Here is a 16,389-nt window from a genome sequence, read left to right on the forward strand (position 1 = left end):
TTCAAGTAAACAATAAAGAGGTGAGGAATAGGAAGGCCACTAAACACTAAGATGCGGTCCTAACTGCCAATTCTTACTATTAACTAGTTACTTATTAGCATGCATAAAACTAGCATATTGACTGACAATTAGTATTTATAAAGCATTTATTAATTCCTTATTCTGATGACCATATTTGAAATCCCTTAATCCTACCCAATACCTAAACTTAACTAATTAATAAGCAGCAAATTAGGAGTTTACTGAGGCAAAAGACATGGTAATAGTGAAAGCTGGACCACAAACTAAAGTGTGACTGAATATATTTCACAATTAACCACAATAGGCCATTTTCAAAACTTCAGGGCTCTGAAACTGAATCCAGTGTTCCTACATGACAATATGTTGCAACAGTCCTCTGTGCATTAGCAAGTGTGCTCTTTGATTTGTTTTCTCTCATTCACACAGAAGCCCCCATTAAATCACCTTCCAGCCATAAAGCACAGTGAGAGACACGCATGCACTCAAACACCAGCAACATGCTCTCCCATTAGTGGTAGCAATCAAAAACAATGAAAAAAAGCATCATGCATGCTTCAGTGTCTGAAAACAATGTGTGAATTCTATTGATTGCTGTGCTTGGACAACTGCAGCTGAAGGCACAATGTTGTTGACCTCCATACATCAGGGCATAATCAATGAAATGATATGACTGATGAAACAGACTCTTCTCTTGACTGATAACTCCAACACAGAACGAACTCCTCCAGTCTGACAGCTGTCAGAGACACCCACCAGACGCTCAGGGCTGTCAAATCCCTTCAGTGACCTTTCACACTCTTATGGAAGGTGGCTTGTTGGCTTAAGTAACAATCTTGAAGTTCCTCTCTAAAAACAGCTCAGAATTTCACTGGAAGTTTTTGATGCAACTGTCATTCCATCTACTGTAAATGTTTCCTGTTTTTTTTTTTTTTTTGCTTTAAGAATTAGCGCAATCTGTTTATCGATAAAGCAACGAAGTGCATGCATAGGATGTATTTTTTTTATACAGTGTGTTTTCAAAGAGACAAACTTTCATTCTGACCCCAATCATTCAAGCAGCATGCATTTGGTCGAAAGCCAGTAGGCAGCACACACTTCAATAGACTGATGTGACCTTGGGGTAATTTCAGATTTGATGGAGAAGTTGTAACGGTCCTGCAAGGGCTTGCCAATTTAGTTGCATTGGATTTGCACACCATTCGAACAATTTAAAATCTATAGGATTTGTCTTCAATGTGAATCAAATATAGGATGGTGTCTTTAGCAGACTTGCCTCTTCTCTTGACTAACAGTCAGCTGGTGATTTGATGAAGCAGTCAAAATCCCCACATCATAGTGTAAGTCAGTGAGTGACTGTAGGAAAACTGCTCTTGACAAGATCAGCCAATCAATGCATCTGATGATTAGAGAGTAATCACCCTAATTGTTTACATAGATTTTAATGTGTTACTCATATATCAGATTTCATCGCCATAACAAGCTTTGATTTTGATCTACGTCCAGGCCTAAAGTCAGCAGTGCACCTGCTTTTTATCTATCATTATTTTAATTATTGTAGTACTAGGGTTATATTTAGATAAGCTAAATGTTTCCTCAAGTCAAGTCACTTTTATTTATACAGCAGCACTTTTAACAACACAGATTGTGTCAAAAGAGCTTTACAGTATTAAATGTGTCAATTATGCAAAAAGGACAATAGTAAACACTCAATTTTCAGTTAAAGGCTGTTCATCATTGAATTCAGTGATGTCATCATCCAGCTCAGTTCAGTATCTGTGCAATCAAGTCGACGATATTGCTGGAATATCATTGTAATATATAATTCTTGTTAAATAAGCACTCAAATAATAATAATTATATGTTTAAATTATACAACATTTTTACTATGATTAACAAAACTGTCTTTAAAATGTGGAGCAAACTTGTATTTATGTTAATGGGCCAAGCAAGCATAAATAAGCGTAAATATTGGCTGATGTTCAAAATTGGGCACCATTAAAAAGCATGCCCAGAAAATATAATGCTGGGTTGTGTTTACTGCATTGTGCATGTAAAGGATGCAACCAAATATGTTCAGCATACAGTATATTACCTGCGCAAACCATGGACTTTAGACATCTTGAACTAGCATCATAAATTAGTCATGGACACTGTAATCTAGACAGCACAAGCAGGTTCAGCTACAGTTGGGAACATGCATCCTGCACCTAGTCCAGACATCCTTCTTCAGTCACCACCAGCCTGTGTTTAACCCACCCGCGCCTTAAATTAATTCACTTTTCTGCTGTTTTACTTAACCCAGCCATGCTTGGGAAGCGCTGAGGCAGCTCAGCACACTGCCCTCGGTCGGTTAGAGATCTCACTGCACGCGGGGACAGCAGTATAGGAGCGCTCTCTGGCTCCTCTCCTCTCATTCTCGTCTAGAAGATGGCGGACTGCGCTTCACTGTTAGACGACGAGCTCTCTTCATTTGTCTTCAATTACTTGACTGAAAACTCCGGCAGCCCGGTAAGCCATGCACCATTTCGGATAGAGCAGAAGCGTGGCTGTTTTTCCCCGGGTGTGTTTTTGCATGCAACTGTCTGTGGCGCGGTAAACTCGCATCTTTCATCGATGCTGTCAGCGCGTCTCGGCCGGCGTCTGGAGTCTCCGCCGCCTGCGCTTCACGTGCAGTCCACAGGAAATGATGCATAAATGCGAAAAGTGACTTACAGACGAATATTGTACAGATAATCGTTCTTTTGAAGTCTGCTTTCGAGGGCTAGCGATTAGAGACGTTAGTAAGTTCTCAAGCGGAATAGAGTGAGTTCAAACGTGTGCATCAGTTTGCCAAAAACACACCAATTTCCCGGTGTGTGTGTGTGTGTGTGTGTGACACGTGGGTGCTCTTGTGAACTTGTCTTTAAGTTTCTTGCTGGTCCCTTGTAGTTTTAATATATAACGAAAGCGCTCTGATTCCGTTCGAGTTCACTAAAAGTAATATAGATCAAGTAAACTGTGTGGTTTTTTCAGATGTGTGTTTTCTCAGTCTTTAGGCTATGCATTGCGTAATTATTAGTCAGTGCAGATGTTACTACTATTAATGCACTCATTAAATGCGATCAGTGGTCGTATAATTTATAGCTATTCATAACTGGCCTGCTTTTTTTTCTTTTAGATGAGCTGTTAAAAAAAGCTGTGAAGCTATTGCATTATGTCACTTATAAAGTTCAGAAACTGATACGCAGCGCTGTAGGCCTATTCAAAATGTATGCATGTATCTTTAGATTATAGTGTAGAGATCGGAACTCGCTCAATTCACGGAATGCATTGTTTTCGTAAGCGTTTGCGTAACTGTTACAAAACGAGCTTGATGCTAATTAGAGGTAGTCTAATGATCTTTGCATCATGCCAGTGTGTGCTGCTGCTGATATTAATAAATAAACGCTGTGCATTTTTGTCAAACAGGCTGTTGTCGCACCGCGAAAGTGTTTATTTATAGATATACGTGTAGATACAATATAACGCTTAAAAAGCCGAAGGTTACTTTGAAACAGGCGGATACTTGGTCAGTGGAATCAATGACTTGGGTAGAAGAAAATATTAATAAGAATACATTCATTTATTATTTCTAATTCAAAAAATGCCACATGCTGGTATTCAAAAAGTGTACATTTTGTATCATGAATTAAAAAGTCAATTGTGCGTGTTTTACACGTCGCGCTCCGTTTACTTTGTGTCAGGTGTCACTGAAAGGTTGACGACTCGTTTTCAGACTTCTTAAAACATGTGAACGCTGTGAGGAAACGCTCGCTGCTGTTTGTCCTTTGTCCTTGTGTCAGCGGGAATATTGTGAGCGCTGTAAATGTGCTTGAGCTCGCTGTCTGGTCAGTGTAATAGTACTCCATCCTCGTGACTGGAGTTACAGAACACAGTTGCTGCAGTCATGTGCTCTTCGCCGTTGAACGTAGTAGAACGAGAGGGGGCGGGGCTATGACGCGCAAGCATGTGACTGACAGACAGCCTGCGCAAAGTGGAGCAGTCCAGATCACGACTAATAATTCACCATGCATCCTAGGAGCATCGCACCTTTTTGATTTATAAACCGTATTCGTATTAATGCAAAAAAATAAAAAAAATAATAATTTGATTAGTATTAAATTGTTGTAATTATTCATCATGTGATTAAAACGAGTAATAATATTTAGATGCAGAATGCTGTGATTGACCAATCAGAATCAAGAGCTGTGCAATAAAGACTAATTGTAGATAGTAAATAGCCCCCAAGGTAAATAGCCCCCAAAGTTCCCTCAAATATCACAAAAAAAAAGTGCATTTTCTAAGATTGTTGGCTGATGCTGATAATAACAGCCAATTTATCGGCCTGTTAGTCTATCACTAGTGCTATGGGAAAAAAAATCCCTTCATGGTATTCCAGATTCAGTTTCCCTCTCACAGCATCCTTATATTCTGCTGTTGATATAAAATCGGAACATTGTAAGCTTTTGGAGTCCATCACTCTGCACCAGTTCTCAGGCGAGCTCGCGGTTGTCGTGATGTACTGCAGTACTATGTGTTCAGCTTTCGTGATATGGGCTGAGTCACCTAATTTGACAGAGTCAGGCAAATGTATTTACACCATGAAATGAGTCCCTCCACCCCCAGCTCCTGTCAGTCAGCCGGGCCTCCCCTCATTTCCACTCATCATTTCATGCTCGTTTGAAATCATAAATATGCAGGGTTGACATGGTCTTTACAGCGAGTTCAGACAGTTGACTCTGTGTCTGCTTGTTTACTGAAGCACTTTCTCTATCATTTGCCCTGAATCTTATGTGAAGTCGAACCATAACATCAAATCAGCGGCAATGAAATGATGCTTTAGATGCTCTGGTTGGAAATCACTTGACATCAGATTTGAAGAAATTGCACATTTTTAGTCTATTCATTTGAAGTCCACTGAGAGCGAAAATGAGATACCATAAAACCTCACAGGAATATAATTTGATTTGGTTTTCACGGAAAGGCTGAAGCTCAAAATGTGGCTCAATAAATTGGCTGCAGCCTCTGGATCGTCAGTTTATGTTTTGCACTTTTCACTCCTATTACTTTACAGCGCTGTCTCATGCCTCGCTCAGGGCGCACTTGTATTTATCAGAAGGACAGAAGCCCCAGAGTCCATCACCTGGCTCCTCCATCTCTCTTTGGGGACGTGAGGAAGTCTGGGAATGCTCTGTAACAGATCAATGTCAATTTCGGACTGAAAGGGATAGACTGTGGAAAGACAGGGCCTTGATACCAATAATGCACCCATACTAATCCATCATCAGCTAAGAGCTCAGCTGGCATCAAAGGTTAAAAAACCCTTTCATTGAGTTGTCTGGCCATGGGACCAAGGGTAGGATGTTTTCTGTAACTATAGTCCTCAGTCTGCTGTAACATAAACTCTCTTAAATAGATTATCTGGATGACGATCTATAGATGTACTTTCACTTTAGTGTGGCCTGTAATTGACACCCATGTTCATTACATTAGCATTTATGTACTCCGTTCTGCAGTAATGATTTTAGGGTTGAAAAAAAAAAATCACTCACAATGTTCCAAACCTGCATAATTCTTCAAATAATGTTCTGGTCATTCATTTGAGATCTTGTTATACATCTTTAGCCCAGTTCCTGGTCTTTTTAGTGTGAGGATCGAGTCACTGTTTGAGTTGAGGTGTTTTTGTTGTGTCCTAATGTTATGTTCTTGAAGAGAATGCTGTGCAACAGGACTGTACGACAAGAAATGTTCGTGACTAAGAATCTGAAAACCACATTTAATGAGTTTCACAGCAATTCACCATGCCTATGTTTGTTTCCTTCAGTTGTAAGAGAGTAAAGACCTGTTCACACACAAACAATAATTATAGAGATAACTATAGCGATGATAATAACAATTTAACCTTGCACACCCACTGACACTAAAGTTATGTTTAATATAAAGGCCTGTTGCTGTTTTGTCATCCGCCTCCTTTAAAATGCTTGAGCATCGGCTCATTTCTTTAAATTCGGCTGGATACTGATTCTATATCATTTTGAAATCGATTTCAACAATATTGTTACTCTGTGTTGTTTTCCTTATAGTTGTGGTGTGGACTTCACTGTTCTCATACAGTTGGAGCGATTACAACTTTATACTTAATAGTTATTGTCCTTGGTGATATGTTGACGAATAGCCATGGTATTCTTCAAATTAGATTTCATCTTGTGTTCAGTAAATTACACAAGTTCGAACAACTCAGGTGTGAATAAATGATTCGATTTTTCATTTTTGTCATGGAAGCAGCCATTTCGTTTTATGCCGTAGTTTCTCAGTCCACTATTTTCACTCATTTTTTAGACACAGTTTACTTAGTGTATCCTGGAGAAATGTCTCATGCCAGCATTATCATTTTGCTACTGTTTTATTTCACGGTATTAAATCTCAGCAGTTGCATGCTCTTATTAAAGCTCAAGTGTCCTTATCTGACCTCAGCTGAAGAAAGAAGAAGTTGCAACCTTTGTATTCTGGGACATAAGGTTACATCTTAATCTCTGAAGCACTCACATCAGTCACATGGCACAGATTAGCGTGATTTGTGTTTTGATTATACCGCTCAGTTTAAGTGGTATAAATCAATGTAATATTCATGAGTTTAGTAGGGCAACTGCAGGAAGTATTTGCATGGGTGCAGGTTGGCCTGTATATTTGCAAGCTAAACAAAGTTGCAGGTGTGTTCTTCTAATATAAAAAATCAAGCCCCACCCGTACACAGTGTGAAAATAAAAGCACAGAAAGCTTTTTGTGCTAGATAGATTCGGCCTGTCCTCTGGCAGCGAGTGCGTTTGGGGATAATATAGTGCACACAGTGTACTTTAGATCAGATGTACCTGACTATACAACTCTGGATGGTCTTTATCATCAGCTCCCTGTTTTTCGATCTTATAGATGACACACACACATCCTAAGTGAGGCTGAGTGGAATATTGCAATATTTTTTTCAGCCTTTCAAAGATATTTGATAGCTTAGTTGTTATGTGTTTCCTCCGAAATGGCTCAAAAGACTCTCAAATGAATCAGTCGTTTTGATTCAGTAGTCTGATTCACTAAATAGATTCAACCAAGCCATAAGGAAACTCACCGGCCAAATAAAAAGACAATTGTGCTTGGTTTTGTATCACCAGCAATCTGCGATTACATCCCTGAACTGTTTTCTTTCATTTAGAAACTGTGATTGATTCTTGTCCTGTTTTCGGGCACGTGCATGTTAAGTCCTTTGTTTTAGATCGGATGCAGCAGAGAAAGAGGTTGAGGGTAAGGAAATTTCCGCATGTTTTGTATAGGAAGGGAGCGTACCGATCTTTTCATAGCAACGTGACATCAGGGAAGGGCAAGCTCAGACTGGCAGGGACTCACGGTGGGCAAAGGGAACATGTAGGCATCATAAAACGCAAGTCTATGGCGTAACAGCAGGTAACTGAAACACAGACCTGCTGTAGGTGTGTCCTGCTTTATACTGATTTGGTGGATACTAATTGGTGGTCATGTGGATTATTATATGATAATAATAAAGAGCGGTTACCAAGCAGCACCTAATGAATGACACAGGTATACAAAAGAATCAGCAGGATTATATGAACCCAGGAGAAAACTAGTGCTCTATCTTTAGCCCAGCACTCCACTTTTCAACCCATCAATAAGCCTTAATTCATTTAATTAGTATTTTTTCTGATGTAGATGCTGGACTTATGCACGGTTTCAAAAACACATCGTGTCTTGAAAGTGGTCCATATGTGATATACGGTACATGTAAATCTTATAGTCGTACCACATTTATGATATAATTCACTTGCATCAAGAATCTTAAGTAATTCTGAATAATAAAGCTGTTTGATGCTGGTCTTTTTCATTTCACTGTGGTGATGGAGTAACTATCTAAGTGTAGATGTTTTTGCTGTGTCATACTTAAGTTGCATGTTTTATGTAATGTTAAAGCAGACTGCATTCCAGACGGTTCTGTGTTACAAACTCATTAGGAATTGCATTCTGTGATGCATGTTCATAAGAATTTGATGAGCGGTTAAAGAGTCTCCCGGAAATTAAATCAAAAAGTTTGTTACTTGGAAGAATCTTTAGTTCAGCTGTAAAAGATGAAAGAGCCAGCCGAAGTCTGAGAGGGCTGACAGCAACAACAAAACACAGTGTTCCTCCACAGAACGTTCTGAATTGAGACAGTTACCAATCCAAAAGAGCCTGTTCATCGACTTTTGGTGCTTTTGTAATACAGCGAGCACCTGACTCTCTCATCCTCTTGAAAACCTATAAGAAAACTTGAGTTTCTTTGCCCACTTTTGACTGCTATTTTGGAGATCTCAGTCAGTCTTGGGCAATTTCAGCTGTCTGTGTTAGTAGTTGAACGGCGTGACCTTTATACACTGTCCGTTTTCTTCATCTTTCCATTCTCGCTCAGTGAACTGAACTTGAACTGCTTCTAAGTCTCGTTCTGATGCCGCAGTAATTATTAGCACACCTCCCTGCTGTTTCACCGTAGTAAAAGAACCTGAACACACCCCTCCGTCACATTCCGGTTTGTTTTCAACTTGTCAGACGTGGGCACAAAGACTGTTTTGAAACACTAGCATTCCTTTCGCTAGTGAGGACTTGCAAATGATTGGACTGTAGACACAGATATACACACACACACACACATATGTCAAGGGCTGTCAAGTATGTGTTTACATAATATACGTGTGTGAATTGTGTATATTTGTTATGTACATATATTTCTATATAAATAAACACATTTATATACCAATATACATAACAAATGTACAAATTTCACACACGTATAGTATGTAAACACATTCTTGACAGCCCTTATATATGTGTGTGTGTATAATATTTATATTTAGTGTAAATTATATATATATATATATATATATATATATATATATATATATATGTGTGTGTGTGTGTGTGTGTGTGTATGTGTGTCTGTCTGTGTGTGTTTACTTGTATATGCATAATTAAATATAAACAAGTCACACTTGTATATTTTACAAACAAACTTTCATTTGAATGTGATTAATCATTTCTTCAGCTCTAGTGTGTGTGTGAGTGTGTGTATGTGTGTGTGTGTTTGTGGGTGCGTGTGCCACTAATAAATGAATAATAAATTGTGGAGATGCTACTCCATCTGTGGATTAAGCAGTCTTTCTCAAACAGACGGAGTGAGATAAACTATCTAAGACAAGCTCTGGATACAGTAGTTGTTCATTGCCACAGGGCAAAATATCAGCAATCGCTAGAGAAAAGTCAGTTTTATTCTATGTCAAACACTTGAATCCTACCAACTATACAGAATGTGTTTTCCTCCTTTTCCATTAGCCCTTTCATGTACTTTCGCAGTACTTTATGTGCTTTTCAGGGTCTCCCCTGATGCGGCGCAGCTGTGTGTGACCCTATTTTTTAGACTCTGTGCCTGGACGAAAGCAGGAGTAATCTCAATGGGTTACATTTTCATTTTTTTTGCAGTCATTTTAATATTTGCTTGCCTTTATGATACCACTGCGCCAGATTCATGTGGAGGATTTGGTTAGAAGACCTCTATCAGGACCTAACCTCTAGAGGAGGTCAGACAAACCTAAGTTGGAAATATGGTGTTTACCAGAACTAAATTTAGTAATATGAAGTTTACATATTCCCCATGTCATATTTTCACATCATGGATGAAGCAGAAGTCTGAGTTCTTTCTCTCGTGAGGAAGACAAACATTGCTGGAGGTACATGGAGGAAGTTAACCTTCCGGTGATGGGTTATTGATTTCTCTGAATGTATTTCCCTCAGGTTATTTCACCCAGAGAAAACCGTTCACCCTCAGATGCTCTTTTTGTGACAGGTCTCTAGAAACGTGTCTTCTTCTGTTCCTTTTGATCTTCAGGCAGGCTTTGAAGATTTCACGATGCTAAATTTGTGTTGCAGATTCACAAGCTACATCTCAGTTTTAAGTGGAAAACTTTGCTTTCCGGTCGAATTCTCTGCTTTTAAGCGGAAATCCGAATTTTTAAATGCCCACGGACTCTCAGCCAGCATGAGGGCATACAAGAGCCCAATCACATGGCACGGGACAGTTGCCAAATGTTGGTAGCTCATATAATCCTGCCTACTTAGAAGTCGGGTCATGCAGGGGTTGTAGTGATGGTCTTTCATGTGAATTGTACAGCTTTGTTTAGCTGGCGTCACAACAGAATTGTCTTTTGCTTTTGGAGTGACTGGAATGTTTTTGGGGGCGTCTCTTACAGAAGGGTCATTAGGATGGGTGAGGCACACTAGAGTGTTTGTTTCTTCAAGACACATAAGCCGGGATTGTTAGGGACCTGAAGGAGTTTTCCTTCTCGCCTTCATAGAGAGCTGTCAACACTGGATGTCTATACAGACTTAAAGACAACGCTAAAATTATTCTAATGAGCGTCTGTTTAAAAATATACGAGTATAAAAATGTATGTCTAATTGCATGGGCAGGAAGCGTCTGTGTGCAAATTAATGCTAAAAACGACACCCTGTTTGCCAATTGCAGAGCTTTTGACTCGTATAAATGCATCCTACAATTCCTGACGCCCACTAAGTCACAATGACAGAAAGACTAAAGATGCAAACTCCCACTCGCTTCCACAAATACATCAAGTTGCTCTTAAGGTGGCATCTTTCGGTGCAGCATCCTCAGTGTGGAGCTCTGTGGAGCCGTGGCTGGGTGTGGTAATCTGCTGATGAGTGGGGTGATATAGTAAAGAGGCCTTGGAGATGAATTACTCACAGGCCATTTCTACTCGCGGGGCACAAAGTCCCACAGGGCTTTCACAACACGACGCTGCTTTGCCACCACTCTTATCTCTTATATGGACACGGGAAAGAACACATATTGTTACTACATGTTCAAACACAAGCTGTGAGTTGTAAACAGTGTGAAATAGATGCAGGGCCCTGTGATGTGGAAAACGTGGACGGAATCACGGAATCCAGTTGTATAACACGGAATGTCAAGGAATTTTGGTCGGTACACTTAAATCAAACAGCAACATAGACTAGTGTCTGTGAATATTAAGCCTTAAAAAATCCTATTTAAATATGAATCCAGAATGTTCTTTGAGTCTCTGTGTTAATGAATGGAGCAGATGCGTGGTTTCGTCGAATATACACATACTGTGTTTTCTGCAGCCTTCAAAATATCTCTACGTGAATGCATAAATATAGTTTCTAGAACTTCTCTGAAGATCATTTCATGAGAATATTTACCATGGAGAAAAACTATCATAATGTATACAAACAGAAACCTAAAGGTCTTCACAGCAACCTAATGGTAATAGAGATATATTACATAGGCTAATGTAATGATAGTAATACTATAAATACTATTTATAATACTATAATAAAATTAAAATATTATTTTTAAGGAATATTTACCAGAAAAGATTCTTAGCAGAAAAATGTAAATGCACAACATTGTATTTCAGAAAAAAATGAACTAAATAAAATTATATATATATGTAAAATCAATTAATTACAGATGTTTTTGATTATTAAAATTTAATGAAACCATTCAAATGGAATCCAGAAAATTAATGGGAAAACACAGAATTTGGTAAAAAAGAAAAAAAAAGAAAAATGAATTTGAGAATGAAGTTGAAAAGTTGCATTGTTAAATTGTGTAAGTTCCATGATTTTAATTAATTGCTCTTTGTTTATTTTAATTTAACCATTAAAATAGTCCAGAAAACTTTCAACTAAGAAAAAAAAATCCAGAAAAATCCAAAAGAAAAAATGGGAATTTGGGGGAAAAAAAACTAATTGATTTCCTCTGGCACTATAGATGCAATTTGAAATTTCTATATGAAAAACATAGACAGGGAAGTTAAAGAACTCTTTTTTTCTTGGGTCATTTATATGTAGACACTTGCTGGTGACCTAATTAGTCCAGCATGAGTAATCCAGACGACCACTGATTTAGTCTTCTTTGGAAAAGTCTCCCCCTGGATGTCCAGTCAGGTGAACGCGAGGTCAGTCAGTCATTAGACGGAAAGGGATGCACCTTGCAGCCATCTCCTGTGATTTACTGCGAGCTTTAGGGGTGTCTGCAGCTTTCGTCGCAAAGCCTGATCCAGTTTGAACCTGCCTGTCAGCCGTTTACTGCAGAGCTTATGAAAAGAAGGTTATGAGAAGAGGGAGATGGACATTTCCCATCCTCTCCAGGGTCAGGATCTTTTTAAAGCTAAATTATCATCATTTTTCAGACGTGAGCTCTGGATGAAAAGGGACGTCACTGAATGAGGGGGGCAGATGCATCAAAAAGAACAGGTGTTTCATAGTCCTTCGATTATATTTACATGTGTTATGGCTCCCTATAGCAGGATGTAATCTGGCGTGATTGAATTTGAAAGCACGGATTGGGACAACAGAGCAGGGAATTGGTTGTTTGTGGAAACTCAAAAGACCGTCCCCTTTGATCAGACAGCTGTGAAGTTCAAAGTACCCCTCCTCGTACTGAAGAGCACATGTGCTTTTGCACACGATAAGATAGCAGATGCATCATAGAACATAACGCTTATCATCTGCGTCTGTTTTCGAGTCCATTGACGCAATGTTTCTTGCATTGGACCTTCTCCCGTGAGGCACTAGAGTTGTCACTTTGTCCATTTGACTCAATCCAGCACTTATTCCTAATATGGTGCTGTCTGAACTCCAAAGTCACATGCATGCCGACCACACAGATCAGTGACATTGCAGTTTCAACAGGACTGTTTGAATGTATAAACAAGTTTTCGCCACTGATATCTTCCCATCAGCCTTTCCCCCTAACTTAACAGATAATTTGCTTTTGCAGACAGAAATATATTTATACCAAATTGACCTTTAGCCTCTTCTAGTAATGGTGATGAATGAATTTTTATAGGAACTGTTTAAGAGTCATTTTGCACCTGTCCAGAAAGGATAACGGTACTGAAGAGGCCAATTTAAGCAAAGACTAGTGTAATACCTAGTGCTCCCTTACCCTTTGAACTGCTAGAGCTTAACCACTAAGCACTGGTTATCTCCTCACATTTGGTTAATCTTAATTTACAACTTCTATTTTGATGGATTCTTCTTGACCCTTTGGGCACTTTGCAAAATAAGACAAATAAGCATGCTACTTTGTTTTTATACACTTGATACATTGCATTCTATGCTGCATCTCTGAAAATCCTCCTCAGTGGTGGTGTCGTCTGAGGTGAAGATGGGTTAGGCAGCCCTCCCCTTCTCTTCCCTCCAGGCGTCCGTGGTGCCACGAGCCCAAGGGAGCGCATCTCTCACTAATGAAAAGCACCCAAATGTCACTCGCAGCCACCGAAAATAAACGGATGCAGGCCGATCGCCATCGAGAACGACTCAACGGATTCCTGAAACAGGCAGACTGTCAACCGCTGTGCTTCATTTCATCCGTTATCACTTAGATACAGACACTGCAAGCGAGCTGTGGCCAGAAATCACCGTGGCTGGGAATCTTAGGGTTGTAACTCAAGGTGCAAGAGTGTAAATCACGTGCAGATTTGTTGACATGTTGACCACATCCCCTGATGGGTGAGGGTCTTGCGGCGAGCAGGTTGAGGGTTGTATTGTGGCCATGTGGTGATTTACCAGGATGAGATGATGAGTACAGTGCTAGCAGAGGTGAGAAATGACCTGGCAGCTCGGTGATGATGTGTCACAGAGGCATTCGTCAAGTTGTGTTTGGCTCCCAACGACATCTCTGCTGATTGTGCTGACAGAAGCCCAGCTAGATGTTGGTAAGTAGTCGGGATAGGTTGGGGGTGAGGGGTGTGGGCTTGTCATTTGAGCAAACTTTCAATTGAAATCTCTCCTACTGTGTTTCAAGCTCAAATGACACAACACGTTTGCGCTCAACTAGTGTTTAAATAAAGTCATATAGTAAAAATATCTCCTACTTAGTCATATATGGAGTGTGGTTGGTAAGCTAAAGTAATTTCAGCATCAGGTAAGTAAATCCTGGTTTGTGACAGATGCTAAGATCTCCCGAAATTGCAGTTACGGATCGTAAAGGATTAGCTACGAGTTTGCCGTAGTTTGTGAGTGACAGGATTCATTGTGGACGGGGAGTATGAGTGTGGGCAGCGTCATAGCTTCTGTTGCGTGTCAGCGGACCAGACCTTGACGGGCATAAATAGCACGCGCTCGGGAGGAAAGAACAGCATCTGTTATGACCTTGTGGCATTCACCAAACATGGCAGCTGCTGGATTTATTGCACACAAAGTACTTAATGCTTTTGGTGCATTTATATGTGCAAGTCTTACATCTCGGGTTGGGAAACAAGTATTCTTAAGTTTCAATTTTACAAATAAAACAAACTTGTATTAAACTTTTAAATGATCATAAGGCAATGAAATTTCATTTTACTTAATATTTATTCCTTACAAGTGGAACTGTGAAGGAACTGAAATCATTAATCATGAAATCATGTTTCCTATCCCCTTCTTTGTGTCTTGTGTTACAGTCTGTGTTATCTGCATGGGATTCAAAGCTATTCTTGTATCACTAGCAAAAAATTGCTGACATATTTCAGAAATATTACTTCCGACTTTGAAGATATGGATATGATAGTGACCAAAGGTCTGAAGAGATAACACGAACAAAGGTTGGAAAGTGAAAGCAAATGAATATTCAGCAAATGCTCTAGATGTTTTGCATTTTTAAAGAATGTGATCCTCCTCAGATGACTGTTGACATGGCCATCACTTAACTGAGTGAATTACAGCTCAGGAACTGAGGAAGTAATGAAGCTCACCAGTGGCTTTTTGAGGAAAGGGGTCGCATCGCATGGCTGCAAGAGGATAGCGGCAGGCCTCAGATGCCTGGAAGGGCACTTTACTTAATTAAATGCGTGTATAATGAAATAACCATTCAGCATTACAACTGTGATGGGTGTTTAAACCAGCACAGAGGAAATATTGAGTAATCTGATCATTGCTTAGATTTTTGTGCAGTTCATATTTCTACATTTCAGTCATCTATGGCCGTGGTAATTACGAAGTCATTTGGTGCATTATCAGCTGCTCTAATGCATATTCTGGCCTTCTGGTTTTCTTCTATTAAGGGCTCTCCAGGCACTCTCCATCCATTTCACTGTCTAATTAACTTAATTAACTCTAATTAACGTTTTTCAGGTGCAACAATGTGTTAATGTTCATTAAGTGACTGCCAATGGAGTAATTGATGATCATGATGGAGGGCGAGAATAAAGAATGGCATCAACCGACGATTTGTTTTGGTTTATGTCCAGAGAGACTGTGGTGGGAAGAGGAGATGACGTGTTCATGAGACGCTCATACAATGAATCTGGGCCGAACAAGTGTAATAGGTCTTGGGGGAAGAGGAACACTTTCTCAAGACTTTTACCAGACAGCGGAAGGACAGGTAATGCGGATCTGGCTGCCACTTGACAGAGCACATTCCGTCCTTGCACTGAGTTTGCCCTCGATGCTTTGTGTGCATCAGCAGAATTTTGGTAGGTGATGTCCCGCTTTGGGCTGGGAGCCCAGAAGGGAATCTGGAGTCACCTCAGGCGACAGCTGTCTGTTAGACACAAGCGCTGCAGATAGCAGCCCACAAACTGCCTCGGTGATGCCGAAGAGAGAGAAGAGGATTGGAGATATGATGGAAAAAAGGAAAAGTGAGAGAACGGGAGCAGTGAGCTGTGAAAGAACAAACGTGATGCACCTTGTAATGGTCCCGAGATAAGAGTGAGAGAGAAAACCGTCCATAGAAAGCATCCAGCTTTTGCTTTGGCCTACTTGCTTCACTTTTTGCCGAAGCTCTGATCTCTTTCCTTTTAGCATTTGCTCTTTCACCAATTCCCTCTGCCCCTCACTCCCCTGTACCTCTGCCTCACGCAGCTCTCACTTCAGTCACGTGTACGTGGGTCGGCTGAGGACACAAGCACTGCCTCAAGCCTTTCATTCTCTCAGACCAAAGCAGCTGAATCGAGGGCCCTGCTAAGATGCGAAGACACTGACTGACCACTGGAAGAATTAAGCACTCATTCTACAACTCTTTTGGTCAGATGGAAGGACTCACAACTGCTGTTACTTCCTTTATTTGTGACCGAAAAGCTACATGGCCCGAACCCTGCCGAATAATGTTTTACTTATAGAGCGTGTACTCGACAGCACTGATGTGAAGTGTGATCGCACTGACAGCATAGTATTTTTAGTGTGTTTCGTGACGTAACCTTTTTTCCCCATATAACAGATCTCGCACCTTTGGAAAAAGTGAAAATACTTTTTTTCCCAATCATGAAAAGCCAGTTCAGCCTGAGTGTGTGA

The 16,389-nt window shown here is 40.0% G+C and overlaps 1 protein-coding gene across 1 annotated transcript in view; it reads left to right on the plus strand.

Moving 5' to 3' along the window:
* The first annotated feature begins 2,237 nt into the window (after positions 1–2,237).
* Positions 2,238–16,389, plus strand: part of LOC127971358 (peroxisome proliferator-activated receptor gamma coactivator 1-beta) — a 46,243-nt gene continuing 32,091 nt past the window's right edge. Inside the window, exon 1 of the mRNA XM_052574300.1 lies at positions 2,238–2,529. Coding sequence (XP_052430260.1) covers positions 2,449–2,529 — 81 coding nt within the window. The 5' untranslated portion in view covers positions 2,238–2,448. The remainder of the gene's footprint in view (positions 2,530–16,389) is intronic.

Source organism: Carassius gibelio, chromosome B14, assembly GCF_023724105.1.
Source record: "Carassius gibelio isolate Cgi1373 ecotype wild population from Czech Republic chromosome B14, carGib1.2-hapl.c, whole genome shotgun sequence".
In the NCBI taxonomy this organism is placed as follows: domain Eukaryota; kingdom Metazoa; phylum Chordata; class Actinopteri; order Cypriniformes; family Cyprinidae; genus Carassius; species Carassius gibelio.